Source organism: Microcaecilia unicolor, chromosome 3 (assembly GCF_901765095.1).
Source record: "Microcaecilia unicolor chromosome 3, aMicUni1.1, whole genome shotgun sequence".
NCBI lineage: Eukaryota > Metazoa > Chordata > Amphibia > Gymnophiona > Siphonopidae > Microcaecilia > Microcaecilia unicolor.
The window spans coordinates 268,845,747-268,870,321 of record NC_044033.1 but is presented as its reverse complement, the minus strand read 5'-3'; the positions used below and the strand labels follow the sequence as shown (position 1 = coordinate 268,870,321).

At 40.9% G+C, this 24,575-nt stretch overlaps 1 protein-coding gene across 1 annotated transcript in view; it reads right to left on the bottom strand.

Moving 5' to 3' along the window:
* Positions 1-24,575, bottom strand: part of PDE10A (phosphodiesterase 10A) — a 464,736-nt gene that overhangs the window by 107,446 nt on the left and 332,715 nt on the right. Inside the window, 3 exon segments of the mRNA XM_030198081.1 lie at positions 3,784-3,876; positions 10,957-11,099; positions 14,197-14,248. Of these exon segments, the coding sequence (XP_030053941.1) occupies positions 3,784-3,876; positions 10,957-11,099; positions 14,197-14,248 (288 nt within the window).

Genomic DNA, 24,575 nt, shown 5'->3' with positions numbered 1-24,575 from the left:
AAAAGCTGATTGGTCTGAGACACTTTACGACATTGACATCTTTTGTGGGAGACAGTGTGAGACACAAAGTTGGCTTTATTATATATGATGATGACTGCTGCAGAAATGGCTGGATCCAAAACTTCTAGTCCAGCGAGGTACTTCCAAATGGTAGGACAAAAGTAAATGTTTACAAATGGTCTTATTTTGACAGAGAACTTGTCATTTAAATTTGCTTCCATACATTAGTGCAACATATTGTTAGGGATGTGCAGATTCTTTTTGCATTGGAATCAAACTACACAGATCATGGTCGGCTTCAGTTCTGCAAAAATCTGATTTTCCAGAGATCTACAGTAAAATGCAGTCAGAATTATTATTTTCAAGCCAGTCTTTGCAAAATTTGAGGATATCTGCAATGAATTTTCCCAATTTCATGGTTTTTCCACAGATCTACAGTATTTTTTTCCACGAAACTGCCCAATTAAAAAGATTTGTGCATTAGATTTGTTAATTAACCTGTTTAAAAAGTTTGCACATCTCTAATTACACTATAGCATTAATCCCCTTTCTAAAAAGTATTATGGTTTATAAAGTAGCTAATTCCATTACACTTCATCTTTATTCTGGTTCTGTTTGCTGCTGGTTGTGTTCTATTCTTGGTAACTAATACCTATGTTTACTAAGCGGCGCTAGGGGCATGTTAGCATTTTTAACGCGCGTAAATGGTGTACACGCGTTAAATGCTAACGCACCCAAAGAAATGCATAGGCACGTTAGCATTTAATGTGCCTTAAATTTGCAGACGCGTTACAAATGCTAACGCAACTTAGTAAACATACCCCTAAGAGAATTCAAGGGAATAAGAAGTTTTAGAAATCTCAAACAGGGGCTTGGAAGGCCACCAGAAAACAGATGATTTTTTTTTTTAGAATTAACTAATCCAAATCAAAGATGCCTTTGAACACAGAAAAGTCTATGTTGAAATTCTTCTTTTAAAGAAAGCAGTGATTATTTCAAACACATTCAAGCATTTCTTAATTGTGCTATGAAAAATGAAAACCAAATAAGCGACCCTACCAAAATACACAGAGTCGTACCATAATGTGGCGATATGCTCCTGGCACTTCCCCATCTTGCCAGTATTCATTTCCCTGTACTGGCTCAGGCTATAATTTAAACCTCAGCAAGAGCAATGAAACTCACAGGGTTAGGGAAAAAGCTGGAAATCTGAGGCTGCAGAGGTGGCGGAACATTTCAACATTAGTGTAAGATTCTCTGGGATCTTATCCATAATGCTGGCCAGCGAGGGCTGATATATAGGGGTGAATCTGTGCCAGGTCAGCAACCATGTGACGACTGGTTATTGCCAGGGCGGGAGGAGAGAATCTAACAAATAGTTTGGCCCCTTTCTACCACGAAACGTCTGATCATAGAGTGAGCCCACAGGAGGATGTAATGTTTCCCAGATGCAACCAGGGCTGCTATATGAGTTGATCAGCAGTCATTCAGGCCCAGCTATACATGGACATTATTCTGTAGCTTCTAGTACAACAGTAGTTTTGATCTTGCTACTGGCAGGCCTCTGCATCTAGGGGTGAAAGGGAGACTTGCAGTCTTTGGGTATAGTCATTGTGGGACGGGAAGAGTTATTCAAGGTTTTTGTTCATTTGGAGGAGTACTAGTTTCACCACCCCTTAAAACTTACATCAGTAATACAGTTTATCTCTTGACCACAACAATGGAAGGTAGTAAAATGCAGATTATATAAATAGTTAAAACTAGAGGATAGGAATATTTGATAGTAAAATAGAGAAATTCACAAACAGGGTCTGACTAGGAAAGTTAGTGCCTCACAGTCAAATATATTTGGTTCCTTACCCCTACCCTCTTCCCTGCTCCTCTCCCTTGCATTCCGTTCCACTCTGATCCCCAGTCATATTTCTCTGCCTCTCCTCTCCCCTGATTAGATAGAATGACAATGGCATACTTTCTGGCTTCTAAATAACAAAAAAGGTTGAAATTACAGTTTTGTGGGTGTCTCACCTTGTAATTCCAAGATTACACAACCGGCATCTTTTCTAATAAATCAACAAGGAACCTCAAAACTCCTAATAGGGAACATACTGCAAAAATTGCACCATCCACTATTTTCTAAAGGAGTAGAGTACTATCACTGGTTCCAGTGCATACTTTCTGGCTTGCAAGTTTCCGATTTATTTGATATACCTCGTATCAGTCAAATAAGTACATCTTCACAAAATAAGATTTAAAAATAACCCCTTCCCAAACAACTGACAAGTTTTGTTTAACACAAAATATACCAGGGACACAAATGTACATGAGCAAAAGAAACACAATAAATACACAACACACAATGAAATATAATGTACAAGGCAGGTTTTGACAGTAAATTCCACTGGTACAGTCCAAATTCTCTTTTCCAGAAAGTCAGTCTTGTGGCATTTACTGCAGAGCCAGGAAAAGCAACCATTCAGACAAAGAAATGCTCATGAACAGGAACCAAAGAAAGAAACTGCTGATCCATGCCTAGGAGTGGCCTAGTGGTTAGGGTGGTGGACTTTGGTCCTGGGGAACTGAGGAACTGAGTTTGATTCCCACTTCAGGCACAGGCAGTTCCTTGTGACTCTGGGCAAGTCACTTAACCCTCCATTGCCCCATGTAAGCCACATTGAGTCTGCCATGAGTGGGAAAGCACAGGGTACAAATGTAACAAAAATAAAAAATAGTATGCCACTTCCAACAGACTAAGCATTTAAGATTTACCTCTCATATTCCTATATGGAATAATGATTTTTCAATCCATCCTTAAATTCTTTAGAAGTTTCCAGTCACACATTTTAAGGCAGATCATTCCAAAGCTAAGAGCCAATGCTCCAAAAGTTAATACCTAGTTAGATTCAGTCTCACGTTAGTGTGAGGAGGAATCACAAAAATGCTTTGTTGCAGCGAGCGTAACTAGCATAAAGGAGCGCTTAGCCTGGTGATGTCACCACTGGTATGGTAAAGCATTGGTGGGGTTTTACCAATACTGGGCTCTGGAAGGGCAAAGGACTGCACAAAAAGTGTGAGTTGATTTTGTACTTTGCAGAGAAACAACTTGCCATCCACTACATTTCAGCTACTTTTCCGCCTCTAAATGTTTTGCGCCCTGGGTGGCTGTCCCTCTCACCAATCCTTCATTATGGCTGACCTATACACTAATACATTACATAAGGTTATTTCCAGGTACTGAGATCAAAGTAAATTGACTACAGCAACCATCTTGGATTACTGCAATGCACTATACAATGGTCTGATTACAAAGGGCCTGCACCAGCTCCAATTGATTGACTTTGGAAATAGCTTAATTGCTACTTGTTGCCTTTGCATCCTGCTTGCCTCTGCCACTTTGTATTTTGTTGCACTAAGACTTGGTGTCAGTAAACAGCTGGTTCAGAATGCCAGCTTTGGAATAGACTGGATATTGTGAGAGTAAGAAGTGTGGAGACAGTGTGGAAGCTGCTTACAGCATTCCTGGAGAGTTCTAGTCCCAGCCCTGATCTCAACCAATAAATACTGTTTATGTAAGGATTCCAGCGATTATCTGGGCATACACTGCTCACACCCCTCCCCAACACATGCACACATTAGGATGATAAATCTCCAATTTATGTTTTCATATTATTTAATTTCTGTATGAGGCCATCATTTACTTGACAAGCTTATGATTACCTGTTTATTTTTCTGTGAAATTGATAAAAAAATATTTAAAAAGAGAGAAATAAAATGCAGTTTTCTTACCTATTAAAGCGTGGATCTGCATAGGCATCAGGAATATTAAGGACTTCACCTGTTCTCGCTACTTGACCAGCAATACCTTTTTCAATAGAAAATCTGCATGAGGGAAAAAGTATATTAGTAGTGATTTACTTGTATGTAATGTGACACTTGTGAGGGGGTAGGCAGATCCAGGAACCGGAACTCTGGACCGGGGCACTGGAGAGGCAGGCGGGGGTGGGAACAATGGAAGGACTACCAATCCCAGCATCATCGGGAAGGATCACTTGAACCCTCTAGAAAGGCTAACCAGCGCTGCAATGCCCCTGACTCCCAGAGGAGGCCACTAGCACTAGACTTCCTTAGAGAAGGTGAACCAGACTACAACTCCCAGGTTCCCAGGGGGGAGGAGGAGGAGGCTTTTGAGCAGGCTCATGATAAAGATTGGGAGCAGCTGGGAAGAGGGGAAAGACAGATAGAACCTATGGAATGGATGACTGAGGAGGTGATTACAGAGGCCAAAGAGGTTGGTGAAGGAATGCAGGTAGAGCCCATGAATATTTCTGCCTTAGCCCAGGTGGAAAAGGGGCAATCTCAGGGTCTGTTAGCAACCTTGATGAATCGGTTAATTCAATTCATTGAGAGAAAAGCCCAGAGAAATATCTGAGCGGGTTCCCTGGGGAAGTAGCTTCCACCTGGCCCTGGGCTCAAGCATGACCTTTAGGGAGGATACCAGGAGTTAATAGCTGGTATGAATGAGAGGGGGTTCCCTTTCCTCAGGTTGCTCTAAGGTGAGGGTTTGCTAGGATAAGTGTGAAGCGCACAGAACCTTTTTGGCTGAATGAACTTTGGGGAACTTTTGGGTGAAAGAACTTTGGGGCTTTTTGCTGAATGGACTTTGGGAACCTTTTTGCTGGGGAAAGTGCTGGAACTTTTGTCCAAGGATTAGTGGACCTGATGAACTCGGGGAGGGAGGGGTTTGGACTGTGGGACTCAGGGCTGGGTTAATGCCTGTTGGAAAACAGCTTGTTTTTTTGTTTTCCTTTTTGTTGCTGAGTTGAAGCTATTAAGAGTGCTGGAGCTATGTACTGAGCCCAGGGAGGGTTGTAGCCCCAGGGAAGAGACTATTCCTAATTAAATACAGGAAATTTCTGACTGGTTTGATATTGTTTCAACTGCCAAGTATCCAGAGTTACCTAGTAAACCTGGTGTGGAGTTGGGCCCAGGTCCAGGAAAGTCAAAGCACAGCCAAGCGGCATGGGAAGTGTTTACAGTAAGTATCTATGCTCTTGGTCTTCATGCCCAATTCTCAATGGCTGCGAACAGATCATATTTTCGGGATATCTCTAATACATACTGTATGTATGAGAAAAATGTGGATGCCTACTTCCTCCTTTTAAGCAAATTTCTCTAAGCATATTCATTAGGGATATCCTATCTCTTCGACAAGATATACAACAAAGAGCAACACATGTAACTATATAACCTCTGACATCCAGAAATTATACTGTCTTTTGCTTTATTACTATCATTTAATCCAAAACTCTCTGTTATAATAAATGTATGTTCCCCTCTATTTCCCATATCCACGATGAATTGTAAGCCACATTGAGCCCACAAAAAGGTGGGATGATGTGGGATACAAATGCAATAAATAAATAAATATCCTGGAAATGGACCAGTTTGCGGTCCTCAGCAACTGGGTGTGAAGACCAAGGACCTATGTAATCTAGTTCCACTGTGAATGGCAGAATCACTATTTGGATTAAAGGAGTGGCCTAATGTTTAGAGCAACAGATTGAGAACCAGGGAAGCCGGCATTCAAATTCCATAGATGCTCCTTATAAACTTGGGCAAGTCACTGTTTCATGTACAAATTTAGATGGTAAGTCCTCAAGGAAGAGGAAAATACCTACTGTACCTGAATGTAACTTGCCTTGAACTACTAATGAAAAGACATAAAAACCCAATAACCCAAATTCCTTTCACTTCCCTTTCCCCTATTTACACCTTAAATTATCTAGAATGAGAGCTACTTCCAATGTGATTAGTTTGACAGGGTATGGATGGAGAGAGTTAGAACATTTCTTATAATCTTATTACTTTCCACCTAATGTTAAGACATAAAGCTATTCAATAACTCATTTACCTTTCAGGGGAAAAACAAAACAAAACATTGTGTGCAATATGTTGGGAACATTTCTAGAAATGTTATATCTTTAACCAGCCTACACCTTTTATTGGTCAGTTTACAATAGGCAGATGTCAAGTTACATATTTAGGGCCTTAATCTATAAATGTTATGATCCTAAATTTACGCTCCTAAAATTTATGCTCTTAACGCTTTAGTGTCCAATGTTCCCATAATAAGCCATATGGGAACAGATTGATGGGAACATTGGATACTAAAGGGTTAAATTATGAGCATAATCTATTTTGGAGCATAGTGTACGCTCATAATTTAGGAGCATAACATTTATAGGATAAGGCCCTTTGCCCACATGTACCTTTGTTCTGGTTGGATTAGTCTAATCAAAACCAGAATACCAGCTGTATAATATTGTGCCTATATATAGGCATCCAGAAGATGCCTGATAGGTATATATTCTATAAAGAAAAATAGGTGCCTACTTTTCTATATAGAATACTAATATAGCCAGGCATATATGCATGTATGCACCTAAGTGCCGATAATACACACATAACTTATATTCCATAAGTTACATGTATATATGTGTGCCCTGCCTGTGCTCCACCCAGAGTCTGCCTATGAGCACATCCACCTGTAAAATACTTGGCATTGCAGATATGCATGACTTTGCAGAATACAAATAAAAAACAATCAAATTTCCAAGTGTAATATCAAACAATCATCAAATACCACACGGATCACCAGGACACCCTATTGTTTGCACTATAAAATCTATCTTGGAACCTTTTTTCAACTATTTAGAGTGTTTTCTTAAACCAAAAGCAACACAGGTAAAATCTTTTCTTAAGGACACTTCTCATCATGTTGACTATTCAAATTTATTTAGTGTAGAAAGTAAAGGTAACATCTCATGTGACTTCATTATATAAATGTATAACCTCAAAATGAAGCATACGAAGGAGTCCTTAGTGCACTAATGGATTTAGTGCATGCTAACAAATTAGTGTGTGTCAAGTGCCATGCAACCCATAGGTATACAAGAGGCTGCGTAGTATTTAGCATGTGCTGATCATTAGCGCACTATAGTAAAAGGACCCAAAGTAATTTACAATGTTTTGTTGTTAACAGATGTTTCTTTTAGTCAAGAAAAGAGAATTCTTATTATGTCTCACTGAACTGGCCTTTTTCAGAATTATTTCTATTTTCAAGGTCAATTTTATCATCAAAAATGCAAAGTGGCTATGAGAGCACCCTTTGCTTCTTCTGTGGCTACGCTATGTATGTCTAGTTTTGAAGAATGTTTTATATATAAAGCATCAGTATTTACTTCCATTCAATGTTGGAGACACTTTCTTGATGATACTGTAAAATATTTTTTTGTGGACAAGGACAAGCTCATGAGAAGAGCTCCATAGATTCACTCATTGGATGAATTCAGTTACACGAAATTTACAATTCACATAATGGACTATTAATTTTTTAGATTTCCAAATATTTACAAGGAAGACTGGAGGCCACCTTATATTGATTTTTTACATTTTCAAGTTTTCATCCATTCAAACTTCAGTTTAACTTGCCAGTTAGGCAATATTTGAGGTTATGACATATTTGTATGACAATGCCAGAGTATAAAATCCATGCAGCTTAGTTGATTACTAGATACCTTGAGAGAGGATTTGATTGTTGGGTATTGAGGAATGCATACAAGAGAGCTAAATACACTCACAGAGATTGGCTACTACTTTCATGACAAAAAGAGGCTATGGATCACACGGTCTATGCATTAACTTATATGATGGGTATCCAAAAAGTGGTTAATATTTTATGCCATCATTGGTCAACTGTATTAAGTCATGAAGGTCTGACTGAATTTCCAATTATTGTGTATCAGAAGGGACAAGTCATTTGAGAATGGGTTGTACTTGAAATCAACTGACCCTACAATGACTTCAGGTCATTTTAAATGTGGGCATTGTACTTGGTGTAATATAACCATAGAAGTAAAAAAATTGGGAAACCACTCTAACAGGCTTCAAGTTATCAGTGGTCTATGGTCACTTGTGATTCTTCATTTGTAATATATATGATCTTAAGTTCGTGTTAGAAAATACATAGGATGTATGAAGTCAGCAGTATGGTTGAGACTGAATAAACACTGTTCACAACTCAACACAAGATCATTGAAAGACTACTGGTGGCTCATTGGCAAGAAATGTCATGTACTTCTGCTGATTTTCAGTGGCAAGTTACTGATTCAACTCCACCATCAATGTTAAGAGGAAATCTAGAATATCAGTTAGCATATCAGGAACAATACTGGATTTGTACATTAAATACATTACACCCCAGCTGAAATAGCTGCCTCTCTTGTGATTGGTTACTTCAATGATTGACAATTCACTTGCTCTATTGATTGACAACTTCTCTGACTGCAGGTATTTATCACAGCCACTAAGTGGCCAACTGTTTTGAGTGGAAGTTTGTATTTAATTCCGATCACCATTTTGAAGTATATTGACTATTTAAATTGTGGACTGTACATAAAGTGAGCTGATTTTTTATTGATACATGCTTTTTTTTTAGTTGTTTATTCTAGATTATTCTAATGTATATACTTTTTCTCCCCAACAATTAACCCTGAGGCAGAGTATTCCGACACTTGAAACATGATCGTGTCAGTGCTATTGAGATTACATGATGAGATCTCTTTTGAATAAATTGAGAATCCATATGTCGATTTTCCTATTATTCATTATTTCTTTTTACACATGAAAGAGTTTTTGTACTCAAAATCACTTGAAAAAGTTGTTGCACTTGAAGTGATCCAGTAGTTATTTAACTTGAACCTATGATTACACTACGTCCTCAGTGTGAGTGAACTATGGGGGCCGCTTTGATATGCTGGTCCGTTATATCACCGATGATCCAAGTGGTATTTGATGACTGACTTTACAGAATAGCACATATACATGTATGTTTTGAATGTTCTAAAGCTGTAATTTATATAAATATTTTAATCCACTTCACCTGAATAGATATGCAATCATTAGTTTAAACGTTAATTTCTGTACAGACAAATGTGTCCATATTTTAAGCATAATTTTAAAATAAATCACCTAGATTTGGAGGGTGAAAGGTAGCTATATGCACAGCCTGTGTGTCTTTATAAAATACTAGCACAAATCTTGCAGAAATCACAGGTATTATGCATTCTCATATATCTACAACTGCCACATCAGAACACACCTATACCAAATGAATGTACTTTTACACATGGGGTGACTTTATAACAGGCATTGTATGCAAATATATTAGCATGTAACTTTATAAAATTACCCACTTTATACCCTCTCTGCTGTAGCTGAATAAATAGCATCTGTCAAAAGGAGCATTAAATGTAATACATATAAATCCATGGCTGACAATTGAAATTTCCCCTAGAATTTTAGTTTATGAATAATATTTTTGGTCATCAAGTACAGCTCTTATTAGTATTTCTGTTCGACCTTCTAGTTGCTGTGAACAGAACAAACCTAATTATAGAACTTACAGTAAAATAACTTGCAGGCTTACCCCTTACATAAGTAATGCCACACTGGGAAAAGACCAAAGGTCCATCGAGCCCAGCATCCTGTCCATGACAGCGGCCAATCCAGGCCAAGGGCACCTGGCAAGCTTCCCAAACGTACAAACATTCTATACATGTTGTTCCCGGAATTGTCCCCTTAATTCTATAAAGGCCGCTTTGAGATGCGCTCACAAATTTGGACGTATGCATCTTAATTGAATAATTAGTACCAATAATTGTTTTTGTAAGAAGCTATTATTGGTACTAAATGGAATCAAGATGCGTGCAAGTAAATTTAGGCAAGTGATCTGTGCCTAAATTTTAAACGGCCCAAAAAAGTGGATGGGAGGGTCATGTGCAGTTTGGGGCAGAATGTGGGAGTATTTTTTGGTTAGGCATGTAATTATAGAATAAGGGGTGGCACGGGCATTTTCAACATATTTTTGGTGCAAATGGACTTGCCTAAATTTAAGTGCAACCCCCAGGACTTAAGCGCCATTCCATAAACTGTGCCTAACTTTAGGCGAGGCTTACAAAACAGAGCTCAGCATTTTCTTTTTTTTTTTCAGTGCCATTTATAGAATCTAGAATGCCACCATCCTCAGATGCCATCATTTTTCTACCCACGCATAAAAACAAGCTCTCAATGTATAAAGGGTTTTCCAGTCTTCAGACTCTCATGTTTTAGGGTGCCTTTTTTTTTTTTTATTAAAAGTATATGGTTTCGATTAATCTCAGTTTGTGAGAAATATTTAAACAGAAAAGTATGATGAGGTTGCAAGAACATGAATTGAGGTTGTGGGGGGGGGGGGAGGGTTAAGAGTAATGCCAGGAAGTACTTTTTTATGGAGGGTGGCAGATACCTGGGAAGGTGTAGACAAAAACAGTAACAGGATTACAAAATGGATCAGATAAGCACAAAGGATTCCTATATGGAAAGAGAATGAAATCAAAACAAAACTCCAGTAATTGGGCAGGTCTATGCCCCCAATTATGGCTAGACAGATCTGGATGAGTGTGGGGTGGGCTTCGACAGTAACTCCAGAAGTTGAGGAGTAAGATCAGTGCCGGGCAGACTTCTATGGTCTGTGTCCCGAAAATGGTAAGGATAGATCGAGATCAAGTATCCATATGACATCATCTTGTCGGACTGGATAGACCATGTAGGTCTTCATCTGCTGTCTTCTACTATGTTACTATGTTCTTTAGAACTGAAACCACGCAATGCCTACACATTTATACTATGTATAGAAATGTTTTTCAAAATGATTTTTAAATAAATAGCACATTCCAGGTAACTTATGATTTAACACTCATAATTCCAAGTTTTCACAAATTTAAGATACCACATTCTAACATGGTAAATTCTGTATTACTGTCTTCTTGTAAGAAAGATACAAGGGAAAGCATCAAGTCAATTCCTGGACATGGCACATGTGAAATATCTCAAGACTGTGTGTTATATGTACGCTCCCACCTTATCTCTTTGGTCTTTTTAAAGATGGGTTTCCCATCATCCTCTTCCCCAATATCAAAAAGGTCTGAATACAGCTCCTTGTTCTTGTGGTCCACCTGGAAGAGTGCACAGCGATCTGCATTCACCAGATTTTTTGCATATATCTGTAGTTGGGAAGGGGGGAAAAAGCAGGATTATGTAGCTCCCAGTACACAGGTAGGTATATTTTGACAACAGGTCTACATACAAGTCGTAAGTACAACATGAAGTCAGCCTGAAGGCTCCCTGATACAGCTGTCCATTGCCACGAAGGAGATCTGAAAATGATACCTCATCCCAGCTTCTGATCCTCAGGATGGCCAACAGTTAAAACCAGCACTGAGTGTACCAGCAAGTGCTTTTTGTAAACAAAAATAACTAGCAGGTACTGTGCACTACACATGGAAGGCAAGGAAAATGCCACATGTTGAGGAATTCCCTGAAGACATGCAAAAAGTTTTTCAGGAGTTAATTGGGGGGGAAAAGATTATCTTGCCTCAGTCAATATAGGAATCAGGAGGGCCTGAGGGAGGATATCCCTTTACTAAAGCTGGAAATGAGACAAAAATGGGACGAAAAATGGGCTGGGAGTTGGTCATCTTTGTTAACCTATAGTTAGAATGATTCTTACTCAGAAAAAAAAATGTTATGGTTGAAGAAAATAAGAGCCTCTTTTAGAAAGCCACACTACTGATTCCCAGTGCGGCAAATGAGGGGAAGCCCATTCATTTCCTATGGGCTTCCTCTCATTTGCTGCATGGGAATCCCTAGCGTGGCTTTGTAAAAGAAGCACTAAATTTATAAGTACGTAAGTATTGCCATACTGGGATAGACCGAAGTTCCATCAAGCCCAGCATCCTGTTTCCAACAGTGGCCAATCCAGATTGAAGTACAGGCAAGATCCCAAAACAGTACATTTTATGCTGCTTATCCTAGAAATAAGCAGTGAATTTTTCCCAAGTTCATTTTAATAATAGCTTATGGACCTTTTTGGGGGAAGCTATCCAAACCTTGTTAAACCACGCTAATCTAACTCCTTTTACTACATTCTCTGGCAACGAATTCCAGAGTTTAAATACACGTTAAGTGAAGAAATATTTTCTCTGATTCGTTTGAAATTTATTACTTTGTAGCTTCATTGCATGCCCCCCAGTCCTAATATCTTTGGAAAGAGTAAACAATTGATTCAAGTCTACCTGTTCCACTCTAGTCATGATTTTATAGATCTCTATCATATCTCCCCTCAGCCATTTCTTCTCCAAGCTGAAGAGCCCTAGCCGCTTTAGCCTTTCCTCATAGGGAAGTGGTCCCATCCTCTTTATCATTTTCATTGCCCTTCTCTGTACCTTTTCTAATTCCACTATATCTTTTTTGAGATGCGGTGACCAGAACTGCACACAATATTCGAGGTGCGGTCGCACCATGGATCAATACAAAGGCATTATAACGTCCTAATTTTTGCTTTCCATTCCTTTCCTAATAATACCTAACATTCTATTTGCTTTCTCAGCCGCCACCACCACACACTGAGCAGAGGGTTTCAAAGCCTGAAGAATACAATGTAAGCATTAAGGGTTCCTTTTCCAAAGCTGTGGTACTGATTCCCAGCATGGCAAATTTGACAAAGCCCATTCAATTCCTATGGGCTTCGTCGCATTTGCCGGGGAATCAGTACAGCGGCTTTGTAAAAGGAGCCCAAAATTAGTAATAACCCAGTTTCAGTATGGTAGCCAACAATACCTATTTCTAAGGTATGTGTTATTTGCAAAATTAAAAACACTGAAGCTCAATTCTACTATAAAGAGTTCTAGTACACGCATTGGTCCAAAGAAACTGGTTACCTTGCTAAGCATGGTGCTTCTTAATTGGCCCAATGCAAGCACTATCCAAAGATATTTTATGTGAACTTTTGGTGCTACCCCAGTCTTTGAAAAGGGGTCTATGCGGTTGACAAGCTCATGCACTCTATGTGATCATCTTTGAATAATTCTTAAGTTCAGGCAATAAATGATGTCAGTTCACAATGGATCTCAACTAGGACCTATTCAAGCAGTTTATTCTAGTCCTGATAAAACAGAAAATGGACATGTCGGAACAAATTGTACTGCCCTCTATTATAGACAGAATACACAAATATAAGATTTAGAGGTTGAGCATTCCCTGCATGTTTGGATTTTTTTTCCTAAGTGTTGTAAAAAAGGGAAGATTGTAGGCTCATGAATAGAGATCATCAGTAGATACTCCATTACAATCCTCTACTTTACCTCAAAGAGGTTATTCACTCATGCATTGTTTAAGGGTTTATGGGCTTCTTTTATAAAGCTACACTACTGATTCTTGGTGCGGCAAATGAGAGAAAGCCCATTCAATTCTTATGAGGAACTGAGCCATTTATTGTTTTCTTCCTATTAAATATCATGGGCACTGGAGCATGTAGCTTTCCTTCTATCTTTTTCATGCACATACATATATTTTGGTGGGATTTTGCTCACACCTTTTTCACTAATAGTTCAAGGTGAGTTATATTCAGGTATAGTGGATATTTCCCTGTCCCTGGAGGACTCACAATCTAAGTTTGTACCTGAGGCAATGGAGTGGCTCGCCTAAGATCACAAGGAGGAGCAGCAGTGAGAATTGAACAGGGCACCTCTGGATGTCAAGACTGGTGCTCTAACCGCTAGGCCACTCTGCCACTCCACATACCATTTACAAGACAAAATTAAAAGGAATCAGGCATAAGTCTGCAAAAAAGTCTTTGTCTTACTATTTAAAAAAAACCAAACAACAACAACAGTGCCACACTCACCACTGCACACCATAACCCATACTTGTAACAAAATAAAATGGTTTTGAACATTGTTCCTGACATGCCAAAGCTCACTAATCATACATGGCTCTCCCTGTCTTACATAGCTCATCTTCACATTTTCTTTCAGAAGTTTACTTCTGGATAACTACACTCCACCTATGCATCCAGACCTCTGCACTAATATATTAATCATGTTTACACACCATTCAGCATAAGAAACCGGACACTGTAGGACTACATACTTAAGCTGTAGAAAGTTTACATTTCAGCTACAAAATTCCATAAACTTTGCAACAAAATATGCTATCAGGCTGCCACATAAATTAGAAGCCAGCTACGGTTAGATGATACATTATATATAATCTGGAAAATATATCACAAATGGTGAGCAAGTTAGAATAAAGACAACCTACCATTATATGTTCAAGTAGAGAATCTATTGCAACTATGTTATCAAAGTAGGTTCTGGGGAAAAAAAAAGACACTTGTAAGTGATGTTTCTTAGATGGTATTAGCACAAACTGTTGTGCAGTTCTGTTATCAAAGTTTTAGTAAAGGAAAACTCAAAAGTTAAGTGGTCTTGCAGCGTAACTGGCATCATTTCATGCTCAAGAGTTTTAATTGCATTTTAAACCGCTTTGGAACCTAATGCAGGTCATATGGCAGCATATCAAGTGGAAATAAATGGAAATAAATGGACCTCTGATAGAAAACCAAAGATTGGACTCAAAAGATTAACAGCTCTCTCTATATGACAATTCAGGGGAAAGGGCTTTTTTTGTTTTAAAAAAAATAAATAAATAATTTGGCAGGAATGCGTGCAATTGAAAGTATTCCATAAGCTAATGCCTATGTTTACTAAGGTGCGCTATAGGCACATTAGCATTTTTAACGTGCATAAATGGTTTACGCGCATCAAACGCTAACACATCCATAGAAATGTATAGGCACGATAGCGTTTAATGTGCCTTAACTTTAAAGCAGGGGAGTAGCCAAACTTCGGTGGGAGGGGGTCCAGAGCCAGAGGTGAGGGGGCACATTTTAGCCTCCCACGGCGCTACCGACCCCCCCCCCCACCACCGCTGCTGCCGCCACCACCTTTGACCCCCCCTGCCGACGACCCTCTCGACCCCCTCCTGCCGCCAACCCTCCCCCGCCGTCGCCTACCTTTGCTGGTGGGGGACTCCAACCCCCGCCAGCCGAGGTCCTCTTCTTCCAGCGCAAGGCTTCGTTCTGTTTCTGAGTCTGACGTCTGCACGTCAGACTCAGAAACAGAACGAAGCCTTGCGCTGGAAGAAGAGGACCTCGGCTGGCGGGGGTTGGGGTCCCCCGCCAGCAAAGGTAGGCGACGGCAGGGGAGAGTTGGCGGTGGGAGGAGGTTGAGAGGGTCATCGGCAGGGGGGTCCAGGGCCAAATCTACAGGGGCTCAGGCCCCCATGGCCCCAAGTATCTACGCCACTGCTTTAAAGGCGCATTAGAAACGCTAATGCACCTTAGTAAACATACTCCTAAATGCGTAAGGGGGGAGCTCTGCCCATATATACACCCCCTTGCATTTATGAGCTATGCCACTTACACATATTGTTACTGAATAGTATTTAATCACCCTGCTGTCACTTCCATGGGTAAATGTAAACTTATACTGAAGTGACAGTATTCTGTACATTTACACGCTGAAGTGGCACATAAATGTGGGTGCCCCATTATAGAATTTACCCTTATATTGCCAGCTGAACTAGTCAAATGCCTTTTCTGTGACAAAACTAATCATGGAGTAATTTCATTGCTATAGTAGGTGTCCGAGGCCAGTATCTGTCTCAAATTTAAAACCAAATGTCTCCCTTGCACAAATCCCTTGCACATGGGAGTCATGTACTATGTCAAGCAGCATCTCTGTTACTCGGTCCGCTGGAAGTTTGTCAGAATCCTATAAGCTATAAACAATAATGGTTAAAGATTCTTTACTTGGCTTAGGTATAACATTAACAATGCCTCATTTCTCTCAAAAAAACTGTCTGTCCTCAAGCCTGTACTGAGTAACTCACTCCTCTGTATATTACTCTGCATTGGCTTCCTGTGGAGGAAAGAGTGGTTTTTAATTTGTACAATAGTTTATTTGTTTATGAATGGAAACATGCCTGATTATATAAACCAATGGATTTTATTGCCTAAACTGATGAGTAGAAGAATGAGAAGAAATTATTTGGTTTTGGACTTTCCTTCACCTAAAGGCATCAGATTTAAGACATTACATGATATGACTTTAGCATATTCATCAGCAAAATATTTGAATGACTTACTAATTGAAATTAGGTCTATATCATCTTATGCTGCGTTTCGGAAAATTCTGAAATCTTATTTGTTCAGAAAATATACGTCTTAGGTGAGGTTTAAATGGTAGATGCTTATTCATAGTTCCACTATTTTGTATTTTATCTTTGAAGTTTCTTTTTATCTGTCATATTTGCTTGACATCTTATTGTAAGTCACATTGAACTCTTATGGGAATAACAGCGACATAAGAAACTAGTAAAAAAGGTCCGTTTCTGACACAAATGAAACAGGCGCTAGCAAGGTTTTCCTCGGAGTGTGTATGTTTGAGAGAGTGTGTGTGAGAGTGACTCTGTGAGAGAGAGAGAGTGAATGTGTGAGTGTGTGTGTGTGTGACAGAGAGAGAGTGAGACTGGGTGCAAGTGTGTGTGTGAGAGAGAGTGTGTGTGAGAATGAGAGTGTGTGCCAGGGGCCCCCCTCCCTCCCTCCCTCCCTCCCAGTTCCAGGGTCATCGTCCACCTCCCTCCCTCCCTCTCTTCGAGTGCCAGGGTAATCCCCTCCCTCCCTCCCTCTGAGTTTCAGGGTCATCCCCTCCCTCCCTCTGAGGTTCAGGGTTCCCCCTCCATCACAGCAGTATGCAGGTACCTGGAGCAGTTTTTAATGGGTGCAGTGCACTTCAGGCAGGCAGACCCAGGCCCACCCCCTACCTGTTACACTTGTGGTGGTAAAAGTGAGCCCTTCAAAACCCACACGAAACCCACTGTACCCACATCTAGGTGCCCCCCTTCACCCCTTAGGGCTATGGTAGTGGTGTACAGTTGTGGGGAGTGGGTTTTGGGGGGGGGTTGGGGGGCTCAGCACCCAAGGTCAGGGAGCTATGTACCTGGGAGCAATTTGTGAAGTCAACTGCAGTGCCCCCTAGGGTGCCCGGTTGGTGTCCTGGCATGTCAGGGGGATCAGTGCAATACGAATGCTGGCTCCTCCCACGACCAAAGGGCTTGGATTTGGTCGTTTTTGAGATGAGCATCCTCGGTTTTCATTATGGCCCAAAACCGGGGACAACCATCTCTGAGGTCGACCATCTCAACATTTAAGTCAACCATCTCTAAGGTTGACCTAAATGTTGAGATTTGGGCGTCCCATCTTATTTCGATAATATGAGTTTCCCCGCCCTTTCGCCATAACATCCTTAGAGATGGGCGTCCCTGTTCGATTATGCCCCTCAATGTAACATAGTAGATGACGGCAGATAAAGGCCTGAATGGTGCATCCAGTCTGCCCAACAAGACGAGTGCCAATTAGTACCAATAATTAATTGTTAGCATCCAATTATTGATGTTTCAGAGCACATTATCCAATTTATTTGTGTGAGCATCTCGGAAGTGGTACGCAATTTTGGGTGACATTGTAGAATCCAAGGATTACAGTATAGAGTACCACAACAAAGCCAAACTAAGGGGCCCTTTTACTAAGCCGCAAAGGCACGTACACATGTCAGTTTGGCAGTAATTTCAACTTCATGTGGCCCGGGCGGTAATTTCATTTTTTTACGCGTGTCCGCTATGTGCACCGTAAAATAATTTTTATTTTTTTGTGTACGCGGAAACCGGGCAATTAATGCCATTTTACGTGCATAGACGATTACCACACGGTTACTGTGTGAGATCTTACTGCTAAGTCAATGGCTGGCGGCAAAGTCTCAGACCCAAAATGGACGCGCGTCAATTTTTATTTGGCTGCACGTCCATTTTTGGCAAAAATGTTAAAAAAGGCCCTTTTTAGAAGTGCGTTGAAAAATGGATCTGCGAAAGATCAAACCACGTGCCTACACTAACAGAGTCCATTTTTCTGTGCACCTTAGTAAAAGGACCCCTAATTCTTACAAGCCCAAGGAGAAAGGCATAACAAAATATCACACATAAGGAATGATGTTAGTCTGTGACAAATAATGGATGTAGCACAGTAGCGTTAAAGGTGGTTCTTTAGTGCAGGAACTGATACACTCTAAAAAAAAAAAATCAGTAAGAAAATTGTGTTGATACTTCTTGCATATCTTCAGCCTTCTCTTCAGAAAACTAATCTTAATTGCCTTCACAGCTCAACTTTGCTGCCAAAAAAACACGTTCTTGGGTGAACCATTAGGTCTTCAGTGGCTCAGTAGAAAATAATTATATTGCTGCTGGGAAAATGCAAGACCAGAAGCTGAGTCACGGTAATAAAATTTTGTAAGTGGAGTCTGTTAAAAAAAATAATTGTGGGGCCAGGTTTAGCATCCTTTCAGTGCTCAAGGCTATGGAGGTTTTTGGAGAAGTCAACAATGACTAATGGAGTGCGAGTGAAATTCTAGAAGATTAACACATTTACTTGCTGCTGCTTTTCAACAATTTGCTTCACTTTTATTTTTTTCCACATGCATAAATTTGCATGCATAAATCACCCAAAACTGTAAAAACTGCTTTTACACACACAGACAGAATGAAACAAAGAAAACCTTTTCCATGGACACCCCTACTTTTCCAAAAGAAAATTTATGTTTTCATCAAACATCAATTTATCCTTACAAGATGGCTCTCAGAGTGATGTTAAGAGTAGGTATCCTGCGTGAGAAAGGATTTATCAATTTAAGTTGGTTGCATTGTTTTCTGCATGCACTGTATGTTAAGTAATATCTGAAAACTGTCACAGCACATGGGATCCTTTTACTAACCTGTGGCACAAGGTGGCCTTAGTGCACCCTTCTGCGGGTTATTCTCGTGTGTTAAGGCCATTACTGCAGCTGTAAAATGGCCGATTTTCTATTGTTTCTATTAATGGCCATGTGCTAATGTTACCATTTGCATGCGGCCATCAAGAAAAAAAAATTACTGAGTAAGCTCTTACCGCCACCCCTTTTGTAGGTGATAAGGGCTTACATGGTAACTCTATACTAACCAATTAGCCCATTACAATTGTTTAGCGAAGGTAAGCCCACTCTCTTCCCCTTCACACTCCTACCCCCCAAAAAAAATATACAAATTTTTTTAGCACCCAGATTAGATGCTCTAATTTGGCAGTTACCACAGGATGCCAGAATGCATCCCGTGGTTTGCAGATTTAAGCTGCATTAGGTGCGTGTTAGAGCCCATCACAGCTTAGCAAAAGGGCCTTATAGTTATCTGCAGGTTAGTTTCTTTTTTTCAAAAATCACAAGGACAATCAGGCAAACTTTAATGACATACAGGGGAATTTTCGAAAGACAAGAGCGCCTATGTTCCGACACAAATTGGGAGATGGGCGTCCTTCTCTCAGGGTCGCCCAAATTGGCATAATTGAAAGCCGATTTTGGGTGTCCTCAACTGCTTCCCATCACGGGGACGACCAAAGTTCACAGGGGCGTGTCGGCACCACAGCGAAGGCGGGACTAGGGCATAATTAAGAGATGGGCGTCCTCGGCCAATAATGGGGCTATGGTAGTGGTGTACGGTTGTGGGGAGTGGGCTTTTTTTTTTGGGGGGGGTTGGGGGGCTATGCACCTGGGAGCAATTTGTGAAGTCCACTGCAGTGATCCCTAGGGTGCCCGGTTGGTGTCCTGGCATGTCATGGGGACCAGTGCACTATGAATTCTGGCTCTTCCCACAACCAAAGGGCTTGGATTTGGTCATTTTTGAGATAGGCATCCTCGGTTTCCATTATGGCTGAAAACCGGGGACAACCATCTCTAAGGTTGACCATCTCTAAGATTGACCTAAATGTTGAGATTTGGGTGTCCCTGACCGTATTATCGAAACGAAAGATGGACGCCCATCTTGTTTCAATAATATGGGTTTCCCCACTCCTTCGCAGGGCCATCCTGTGAGGACGCCCTCATGAAAACTTGGGCGCCCCATTCGATTGTGCCCCTCCGCGTGGTTTTTGTTCCTTTTCCAGGAAGTTCCAGATTGTATAAGCCTCCCCCTCTTCCCTTTATGGTTTAGTCCTGTCATTGTTTTTGGAAAGGTCTATTCTATGTTTTTCTATTTATGTTATTTTAGATTGTAAACCACCCTGAAGGCTCCCAAAGGGCGGAGTAGTATATAAAGATAAAACTTGGATACAGAAATTTATAATCTGGCTGATATTTAAGGCTATTCAACTGGGTGGCAACTGCTGCTAACCAGATACAGAGTGCTGATTGGAGCCATCCATGATAATGCCACTGAAAATCACTATACATTATACTGGTGCTATCCAGACAGTACCAGGATGGTCTGTGTTTGGAACCACGGCAGGCCCGTCAGTTATCTGGATAGTGGCAATATTAAGCCTGCTATCCAGGTAACTATTTGGATAAAGTTAAGACAGCAAAACACCTATTCTAACATTATCCACTTTGCTATCTGGATATGACTGAATATTGCTGTAATTTGGCTAGAGAGTGATCAGCGCTGAATCTGACTATTCAGCCCTGACCACTGTAAATGTCTACTCCCTTCTTCTTAGCTCTCAATCTTCAATGTTTCCTTCCTTTCATTCAACCATCTCCTTTCTGTCTGAGTACATCTCATCTTCGTCACTATCGTCATGCCTCTCCTAGTCTTCTCCGTACTCTCTTGCTTCTTCTCCTGCTCTTTGCTGGGGATATCAATCCCAATCCTGGTCCTTCACATCAGCTCTCGTTCTATTTCTGCAGGTCACACAGTGATGTCTCCAATCTAATTTCTGTTCCTCTCCTCTCCCCTTCTTCTCTCCCTTTCTCATGTGCTCTGCGGAATGCCTGCTCTGTCTGTAACAAACTTTCCTAGATCCACGACCTCTTTATCTCTCATACTCTCCATCTGCTTGCCCTGAGACTTGGCTTTGCCCTGAAGACTCTGCTTCAGCCGTGGCCCTGTGTCATGGAGGTTACCTTTTCTCCCATACTCCTCGCCCAGTTGGCCGTGGAGGTGGTGTCAGGCTACTACTCTCACCCTCTTGTAGCTTTCAGCCTCTTCTTCCACCTCAGTTTCACTGCTTTTCTTCCTTCAAATTCCACTCAATCCATCTATTCACTCCTCTACCTCTCCGAGTAGGTGTCATTTATCCACCCCCTGATAAGTCCCTTTTTTCCTTTCTTTCTCACTGACTGACTCCTGGCTTTCCTTCTTTCTTGAACCTTCATCTCCTTCCCTCATTCTTGGGGATTTTAACTTTCATGCTAATGATCCCTCTGACTCTTATGCCTCTCAGTTTCTTGCTTTAACATCCTTTTTTAATCATCTTCTGTGCTCCACTAACCCTACTCATAAGAAAGGCCACTGTTTTGATCTCATCTTCTTCTCTAACTGCTCACTCTCCAGTTTCTGCACCTCAGCTCTTCCCGTCTCTGACCATCATCTGATAACTTTCACACTTAAACACCCCCCCCCCCCCAGTCCCATCCAATCTCCACCAATGCATTTAGGAATCTTCAGGCTATTGAGTCTTCTACTCTGTCCTCCAGTGTTTCAAACCTCTTGTCAACCACTATGTTATCCAAGTCGGTCAATGAGGCCGTCTCTTCCTATAACAGTATTCCCTCCTCTGCTCTGGATACTCTCACTCCTCCAATTCCCCGTTCTGTAAGGCGTACCAAACCCCAGCCTTGTATGACCTCTAGAATCCGCTACCTACGTTCCTGTGCCCGATCTGCTGAATGCCTTTGGCTGAAATCCCGTGCCCATGCTGAGTTCATACATTTCAAATTTTTGCTGATCTCCTTCCAGTCTGCTCTTTCACTTGCCAAACAGGACTGCTACAACTACATCCAGTTGACAAACTCTCTTGGCTCAAACCCTTGGCATCTCTTTGCCACACTGAACTCTCTCCTCAAAGTGCCTTCACCTCCAACTCCCCCTTCACTTTCTCCCTAGACTCTGGCTGAGTACTTTCATGATAAGGGTCACAAGATTAAACTTGAATTCTCAACCAAGTCACTTCCACCTCTCCTTCCCTCAGTCCATTCTCTCAACCCCCCTTCAACCCCTGCCTCCTTTTCTCCCTTTTCTGAAATCACTGTTCCTGTTGCCTTCAAACATGCCATAGTTATACCACTCCTCAAAAAACCTTCATTGGACCCAACCTGTCCTTCTAATTATCACCCATCTCCCTCCTCCCTTTCCTATCCAAGATACTGGAATGTGCTGTTCACCGCCGCTGTGTTGACTTTCTTTCATCTCAAGCTATTCTTGATCCACTTCAATCTGGCTTTCGCCCTCTTCACTCAACTGAAACAGCCCTTGCTGAAGTCTCCAATGACTTGTTCCTGGCCAGATCCAAAGGTCTCTATTCTATCCTCATCCTTCTTGATCTATTTGCAGCTTTTGACACTGTTGATCACCGCCTGATCCTCGATACGCTGTCCTCACTTGGATTTCAGGGCTCTTCTTTCCTGGGTTTTTTCTTCTCTCTCTCTCATCACACTTTTAGTGTATACTCTGGTGGATCCTCTTCTTTTTTCCATCTACACTTCTTCCCTTGGTGCTCTGATCTCATCCCATGGTTTTCAGTATCACCTTTATGATGATGACCCCCAGATCTACCTCTCCACAGCAGAAATCTTAGCAGGAATCTAGGCCCAAGTATCAGCCTGCCCATCTGACATTGCTGCCTGGATGGCTCACCGCCATCTGAAACTAAACATGATCAAGACTGAGCTTCTTGTCATTCCCCCTAAACCCACCTCTCCTCTTCCCCCATTCTCTGTCTCTGTGGATAACACTCTCATTCTCCCTATCTCATCAGCTCATAACCTTGGGGTTATCTTTGAATCCTCTCTCTTTTTCTCTGTACATATTCAACAGACTGCTAAAACCTGTCATTTCTTTCTCTATAATATCACCAAAATTTGTCCTTTCCTTTCTAAACACACTACCAAAACCCTTATCCACACTCTTATTACCTCTAGCCTAGACTATTGCAACTTGCTTCTCACAGGTCTCCCACTAAGCCATCTTTCTCTCCTTCAATCTGTTCAAAATTCTGCGGCACGACTTATATTCTGCCAGTGTTGTATGCTCATATTAGACCTCTCCTCAAGTCACTTCATTGGCTCCCTATCCGTTTCCACATACAGTTCAAACTCCTCTTATTGACTTATAAGTGTATTCACTCCGGAGCTCCTCAGTACCTCTCCACTCTTACATCTCCCTACAGTCTTCCCCGGGAACTCCGTTCATTAAGTAAATCTATCTTATCTGTACCCTTTCTCCTCCACTGCCAACTCCAGACTCCGTTCCTTCTATCTTGCTGCACCATATGCCTGGAATAGACTTCCCTTCCTGAGCCAGTACATCAAGCTCCATCTCTGGCCATCTTTAAATCTAGGCTAGAAGCCCACCTTTTTGATGCTGCTTTTAACTCCTAACCCCTATTCACTTGACAGTACCCATGCATGTTTTATCTTTCGTACCTTATTAATTCCTTTATCCCTTATTTATCCTGTTTGTTTGTCGTAATTAGATTGTAAGCACTTTCAAGCAGGGACTGTCTCTTCACGTTCAAGTGTACAGCGCTGCATACGTCTAGTAGCACTATAGAAATGATAAGTAGTAGTAGTAAAGGTAGTATATCAAATCCCATCCCCTTTCCCTTTTATTTCCTTATGGAATACTAGGACAAAATGGACGCTTACCTCTGAAAGTGCTGGTGGGATGATTAAGCGCTAATCTGTATTGGCTTGCCTAAGTGGCATTATGCATAATACGAGGGGTGTGTACATAGGCGGAGCATGGTCGGGGCTCCCACTTATGCATAAGAGCCTTCCTTTGCAGCTACCTGCACATATATCCACCATTTACATCCCACCCTCCGTATACTTAATCTGGTCATCACTGTGAGAAATCTCAAACAAAGGCCATGTGCCATGCTCCTTCCAGAGCTCTAGCAAAATGGGGAGCCTTATTTCAGTCAACAGACAAGCAAACAGAAGGACAAAGGCTACTGGACCTCATCACTAATTTTCACAAACATAAGTAAGGGTTTATTAGAAAAAAATACAAATTTAATATGTCATAAATTAATATAAAAGCGACACAGAACACTACATTGAGCCTGCAAAGAGGTGGGGAAATGTGGGATACAAATGCAATAAATAAATAAATAAAATATAAAACCTCAGAAATAAATTATTTAAGAATGATTATTTAGTGCTCGTTATTGCTTGTTAAGAGCTGTTAACAATGCTTAACACCTTGTTAAAACAATTAATCTACGCATGTAGTTATAAAATATGCCTAGATTTATGCGTGGAATCATGCGTAACTCTAGGCATGCTATATAAAATCCAGGGGAGAGCGGGTGTATTCTATAATAATGCACATAGATTTTAGAAACACCCATTCCATGACCATAACCACCCTCCTTTTCATCTGCGTGAATCAGAATTTGTGTGCACCATGTTACAGAATACGCTGAGCGAGTGTAAATGTGTGTAAATCATAATTATACCAATTAGTGCTGATAATTGCTTAATATCCAATTAATGGTGCTGATCAGCTAGTAAAACAATTAAGTTATGTGCATTGTTACAGAATACTCTTCAATTTCC